Source organism: Aedes albopictus, chromosome 1 (genome assembly GCF_035046485.1).
Source record: "Aedes albopictus strain Foshan chromosome 1, AalbF5, whole genome shotgun sequence".
In the NCBI taxonomy this organism is placed as follows: domain Eukaryota; kingdom Metazoa; phylum Arthropoda; class Insecta; order Diptera; family Culicidae; genus Aedes; species Aedes albopictus.
This window is the reverse complement of record NC_085136.1, coordinates 135,113,198-135,120,259: the sequence shown is the minus strand read 5'-3', so window position 1 is coordinate 135,120,259 and position 7,062 is coordinate 135,113,198. Positions and strand designations below refer to the sequence as shown.

The 7,062-nt window shown below is 41.0% G+C and overlaps 1 protein-coding gene across 1 annotated transcript; it reads left to right on the top strand.

Moving 5' to 3' along the window:
- The first annotated feature begins 4,443 nt into the window (after nucleotides 1–4,443).
- LOC134289513 (uncharacterized) lies at nucleotides 4,444–5,223 on the top strand. Its single transcript, XM_062855398.1, has one exon. The coding sequence runs from the start codon at nucleotides 4,444–4,446 to the stop codon at nucleotides 5,221–5,223; it is 780 nt and encodes a 259-aa protein (XP_062711382.1).
- Nucleotides 5,224–7,062: the final 1,839 nt, after the last annotated feature.

Here is a 7,062-nt window from a genome sequence, read left to right as displayed (position 1 = left end):
AAATAGTTGTGACAGTAACATTAAAGAGCACTGAGACTGATTTTATACACGCATATAAAATATTCACAATAGTTTGTTTATATACGATGCTGATTAAAACAGCGTTACGTTGAGTAGAAGTACTGAGCCATCTATGAAAAAAGCAGTTTTCATAAATGAATATTTTCTACTGGTTTGTCTTCACTTAGTTTTATGTATGGATAAGATACTGTTAGAATGTCTTGTATCTTAGATAACCATCAAGTATTTTATTTGTGTTTATCAACAACTGACTTACGAAAGCACGGAAATATTACTCCAAAGCTACAAACTTTGAAATAGTTTGCTTGCGATGTTTAGTAGTTTTAATTTTGAAACAATGTTCTTTAAGGTAGATCAATACTATTCAAAATTCATTTGTTAAGGGATGTAGCGATCTGTATTTCTAGCATTCTCATTACTACATTATTACAAATTACTAGTAGATATGCATGGATTATCGATTTGTATCGATAGTTGAATGGATTAATGGTCAGAACTGAGAAGTTCATCACACAACTTATTTTTAATAACAGTAAATTTATAAAGAGAACTTTTCAGGAAATTATTTCTCATATTGATATATAGTCGCTAATCAGTAAAAAAAAATATCATAAATGTTTGATGCACAGTAATAAATGGAAAATGAATAGCTCAAATTATGAAAAAAAATGTGGTTGTATACATTTTAGCTTGAATTTGATGTGACAACCAAACACGGACACGGAAATGGTTTACTGCTTATTATTGAGAGTAAGATTCCATTGTTATTGTTTTGTGGAAATAAGGAATAGAAATTTGTTGCGCCGGAAAAAAAAATATATGCATATAAAAAAGTTCTTTGTTGAAAACTTTCTAATTTTTGTCCTTTTTGATGAATGTTGAATTATAATTGAAAGATTTATGTGCCCATATAACCGAAGCGGTAAGCGCACGAACGTGTTCTTCAAGACCATGCTGATGGTGACGGATTCAATTCCCGGTCGATCCAAGAATATTTCGTAATGTATATTTCCTCAACTTCCTTGGACATGAAGTGTCTTTTAATTTGCCACAGGATATATAAATTCAAAATGGTCATTGATAGAGAAAAACCTTGGAGGAAACTCTCAGTGAATAACTTGGAAGTGCTCATAGAGCACTTAAGAGCCAATTAGAGGAAAGGCGAAAATCAAAATTTTAAGGCTTTATGTGTCCGAGAAAAAAAAATTAAAAATATACATTACTGGAAAAGAAAGGATTTAGTTTTGGACAAGATTGTCAATAATATTTGGGCTCAGTCTGCCAGCAAACTCCATATTTATAGATGAAAGTGAAGAAAATCAAATCGTAATGTTTGATCGAAGATTTGATAAAAGCACTTGAGATCCAGTTCTCATCACGAAATAAAAAAAATAGTATATAGATTTCTAGGGAAAGTCTAGAGTTTAAGCCAAAGGATCACTGAAATAACTAAAACGGTCGCAATGGAATAAACAGATAGCGCCACCGTAGCCTAGTGTATTTAATATGACTCCATCGCTGTCATGATGCTTATGTCCATTAGCGTGGCGCCTCCTTTATTTATACACGGCAAATGCTAAAAAAAAGTTGGTTTCATTGATCCATTGAATAATGACGCTCCTAGTATATTTGAAGATATAATAAACGAATAAATGAAGTGGATAGAACATCCTAGTCCATTCATAATAGAGCAGGTTTTAAGAGATTCAAGTTCATAGAATTTTAGTCTGAGATCACACAGGAAATGGTGGGAACTTTTCGAAAGTTCTAGTTCGTTTTTGTAGTCGAATATTGGGTATGAAGCAATCCCAGTCTTTTTGGAGAATGCGATTTGTGATCCGTTAAACACCAAAAGATGAAAAGTTTCAGTTCACCATACAATGGTGGTAGGGAAACTTCAGTTCAGTAAAAGAAAACGCAAAGAAAAGGCTAAAATAAAAAGAAGACCAAATGTAGGGGATTGATCCCAGTCCATTTGGCAATCCAGTCTACCATGAGATTAGGGAAGTGAAGCTTCAGTCCATCTGTGGTAAAGGGATGTGCAAAGGAAACTATACGTTTCAGTCTGCGAGAAAAAAGACCAGATGAAGGAGATTCGTCTCAGTCCATTTGGCAATCCAGTCTATCATGAGATGGAGGAAGTGAATCTTCAGTCCGTCCATGATAAAGGGAAACGCAAAGGAAACTAAATGTTTCAGTCTGCATTGAAAAGACCAGATGAAGGAGATTCGTCTCAGTCCATTTGGCAATCCAGTCTATCATGAGATGGAGGAAGTGAATCTTCAGTCCGTCCATGATAAAGGGAAACGCAAAGGAAACTAAATGTTTCAGTCTGCATTGAAAAGACCAGATGAAGGAGATTCGTCTCAGTCCATTTGGCAATCCAGTCTATCATGAGATGGAGGAAGTGAATCTTCAGTCCGTCCATGATAAAGGGAAACGCAAAGGAAACTAAATGTTTCAGTCTGCATTGAAAAGACCAGATGAAGGAGATTCGTTTCAGTCCATTTGGCAATCCAGTCTATCATGAGATGGAGGAAGTAAATCTTCAGTCCGTCCATGATAAAGGGAAACGCAAAGGAAACTAAAAGTTTCAGTCTGCATTGAAAAGACCAGATGAAGGAGATTCGTCTCAGTCCATTTGGCAATCCAGTCTATCATGAGATGGAGGAAGTAAATCTTCAGTCCGTCCATGATAAAGGGATAAGCAAAGAAAAAAAGGTTTGAGTCCGCATTGAAAAAATAAGATGAAGGAGACTCGTCGCAGTCTATTTGACAATCTGGTATAACATGTGATGTAGGAAGATTATTATCTTCGGTCCACCACATTTGGTGTTAAACAAATATTTAGAATTTATACGAATACATAAATAACAGTATTTTAAGTCTCATTTCAGAACAAAATATGCAAATTATAGATTGTAGGTCACAGCTGCTTGAAATAGTTACTCCGACAAATGGAACAACATGTCAACATAGTAGAGAAGGAATTGGTGTGTACACCATGTGTTGGGATAGGAAAGAGAAGGAAAGTATGGAAGTAAAAAGCTAAGTATTGATATGGTTTTTAATATAAATATAAATAATTTCATGCACATTTCCAACAACATTTAGGTTGAAATTGACAACTACCTCAGTAGGATGGATGACGTAGTTTGTGGATGGTCTATCAAACTAAATTTCCTTTTGTTGCTGTAGACGCCAAAATTGGATTTCCAGGACAACTCCAGGATAACTCTACTCTTGGGAGAATTATCAATCTTATATAGGATTTACTGAACGGCAACGCACGGAAACGAGAAAACTGAAATTCAACGGTTTAGAATTGTACCATCAAGAAATTGTGAAACTTTCTTTAAACAAGTATTGTATCACAAACAGAAGATTTTTAGGAATCATTTGAAACTCAAATTTAAATGACTTAGGTCTAGAACATTGTTCAAATTTTAATAAAGTTGAGGAAAGATGTAGCAGGCTGTGCTTAGATTGAGATTGGCTGAACAAACAATAAACATCACTTCTGTATCAGACTCCAAACTACAAACAGTGTTTTATACAATACTACATACCTAACATGCATCGAGCGGGCCGTCCCAAACAACACAATGCGATTTCGCGGGCCATCCCCATTGGCAACACAAACCGGTTTTCAAGCAGGATTCGACTAGGCTCCAGGTCTCGTTGCCAGTCGACACAAACACACTCGCAAAAGATGAGAAGTAGGCATATACCTTGCTGCTTACGGATCCCCTGGGATCTACAGTTCCACATAACTTCATTTCCGTCGCGTTGATCGTTGCTATTGAATCTAGTTCGTATTCTTGTATTGTCTCCATTTCGATGCTTGTTGATTTTGTAGCTGGCTCAGAGGGCTTGACGCCAACTCCCTCACATTCCGGAGCACCAGAGTTCATACTTGTGCTAAGAGTTCTTCACTGGTACTTGGACGTTGAACAGCCGCCCCTTACCTGGGAACAGACGTTGTTGTGAGTCGTTCCTCCTGGAGAACACGCGCTCAGGTTTGTAGAAGCTAACTTATGTACCCCTGTATCCTCACAAACAGGAAATCGAGATGCTCATTTTTTTTCAAATTCAGGTCTGACAATCAGTCTGTGGGATGCAAAACTACTCGCTGCATACCACCCTGGAAACCGACAGTATTCAAGAAGAAGGGAAGAGAGACGACGACGAGCTGACGGGCTGTCAGTTACCGAAAAGAATCGAAGGAACGTGCGCGATAATTATACTGAAATAAAACGTTGAATTATTAGTTGTAAAACGTATCATATCTTTATTTCATCGGTTCGAATCACCACATTGGTGACCCGCGACGTCGCGAAACATCGAATTTAGTCGATAAAAACGTTCCGGCTTCGAGAATTCTCGGTCAAGAAAAGAGTTCACATTCTAACCTCAAAAATCATGGCCCAGCCAGATAATGCCAACAACCCAGCAGCTGCTCAAACTGCATTAGTTGGTGTTAAACTCCCGGACTTCTGGAAAACAGATCCGGTCATGTGGTTTGCCCAGGCGGAATCGCAATTCGCGCTGGCAAAAATCACCACAGATGAAACAAAATTTCATCACATCGTTGCTAAGGTAGACCAATCGGTAATATGCCACATTGCCGATTTGGTTACCACTCCGCCGGCCACGGACAAATACGACGCCGTGAAGAAGCGACTGATCGACCGTTTTGCCTTGTCTCCGGAAAATCGCTTGGAACGTTTGCTCGGAATGCATGACTTAGGAGACCTGCGTCCTACCCACCTGCTCTCCAAAATGCAGGAGTTGTCTACTGGTTTGGGAGTTGACAACAATTTGCTGAAGATGCTGTTCATTCAGCGATTGCCGGCAAACATTCGCCCTATCATCTCTTGTCACGACGGAACGCTTGCTAAAATAGCAGAAATGGCCGATAAAATGGTGGACACAGTAAGCGTACAAGCCTCTGCGGTTGCTGCTAGCGGCAAAGAATCGGTCAGCACGGCGGAAAACGAGCTTCGGTCAGAAATCGACTTTCTCACGGCCGAAATCCGGAAGCTGAAATCATTCGGACGCTCGCGAAGCCGATCTGCTTCAAGGACACGGTTCTCGACGAATAGGCAATCCCAGGCGGGGGAGCTTTGCTGGTATCACCGGAACTACGGAACAAACGCCCGCCAATGTCGCCAGCCCTGTTCATTCGCATCAAAAAACTAGGTCCGTCCCAACCGATCTCGGCGGGGGTTGGGGATGTACGCGAAGGCCGCCGATTGGTTATCCACGATCGCACAACAAACTACCGTTTTCTAATCGACACTGGATCCGACGTGTCGATACTACCGGCAAACAGGCGAGAAAAGAGCGGGGAGCTTTCTAGACAGTCCCTGCATGCTGCAAACGGAACCAAAATAGCAACCTACGGAACAAAATTTCTGAACACGGACCTTGGACTCAGGCGACGGTTTCTATGGAACTTTATCATTGCGGACGTGACGATGCCGATTATTGGGGCCGATTTCATAGCTCACTTCGGGATCTTGGTCGATCTCCAACATCAACGGTTGACAGACGGTAAAACCGGCTTAGGCTCCCCTGGAAATGTGACGACAACAAACTTATACAACGTTACTGTCGTAAACACCGATCATCCGTATCGAGAACTCCTGAACGATTTCCGTGAAATAACTCTACCTTCGACGATGAAATCCCAAATCCAGAAAGACGTCACCCACCATATTGTCACTCGAGGTCCTCCAGCTGCGTCGAAAGCACGGCGAATGCATCCCGAAAAAGTAAAAGCTGCTAAGGAAGAATTCAGAGTGATGTGCGATTTAGGAATTTGTCGTCCTTCGAGTAGCAGCTGGGCGAGTCCACTCCATTGTGTGCCCAAGAAGAACGGACAATGGCGATTCGTGGGTGATTATCGTCGTTTGAACCAAGCCACCGTTCCGGATCGATATCCGGTTCCTCATATCCACGATCTGCTGAACTCATTTCATGGTAAGTCCATTTTCTCTACGCTAGACCTAGAAAGGGCTTATCACCAAGTACCTGTGGAAGAAAACGACGTTCCAAAAACAGCTGTAATAACTCCATTTGGACTGTTTGAGTTCACGCGGATGCAATTTGGCTTGTGTAATGCCAGCCAAACCTTCCAGCGCTATATGAATAAAATTTTCGGCGACTTGGATTTCGTGGTGGTCTTTATAGACGACATCTGCATAGCGTCCTCTTCTTCCGCGGAGCACCGCGAGCATTTGCGAATTGTTTTCGAGAGGCTACGTGAACACGGCTTGGTAATAAATGTAGCTAAGAGTACCTTTGGACGCACCGAAGTGGAGTTTCTGGGATACCTTGTCAGTGGTGATGGCGTGAGACCACTCCCAGCGCGGGTGCAAGCTATTATGGATTACGATTTACCTACATGTGTCAAAGATTTGCGGCGCTTTCTTGCGTTGGTAAATGGGTACAAACGATTCATTCAGCATGCAACGGACATTGAAGCAGAACTGAAATCGTGTACACATGTGTTTGTCAGGGTGGATTCAGTGAAACGACCACTTCAGCATCCGTATGAAGGACCGTACGAGATAATACAGCGTGACGACAAATTCATGGACGTGCTAATTTCCGGAAAGACCCATCGAATATCCATTGATCGATTGAAGCCTGCTTTCACATGTAATTCACATTTGAAAGAGCATCCTCCAGACGATCGTCAAACGAAAGTCACACCAAGTGGCCACCGTATTAGGTTCTTGGTGTAACTGGGGGGGCTCTGTGGGATGCAAAACTACTCGCTGCATACCACCCTGGAAACCGACAGTATTCAAGAAGAAGGGAAGAGAGACGACGACGAGCTGACGGGCTGTCAGTTACCGAAAAGAATCGAAGGAACGTGCGCGATAATTATACTGAAATAAAACGTTGAATTATTAGTTGTAAAACGTATCATATCTTTATTTCATCGGTTCGAATCACCACAAGTCAAAAGTTCTAGAATTTGAAGATAAGGACATATCGGATATCGTTTAGGTACACGAAAAAGTCGCATTG

Bases quoted from the DNA above. Each gene is read 5' to 3' on its own strand.
- LOC134289513 (XM_062855398.1), top strand. From the start codon at position 4,444: ATGGCCCAGCCAGATAATGCCAACAACCCAGCAGCTGCTCAAACTGCA.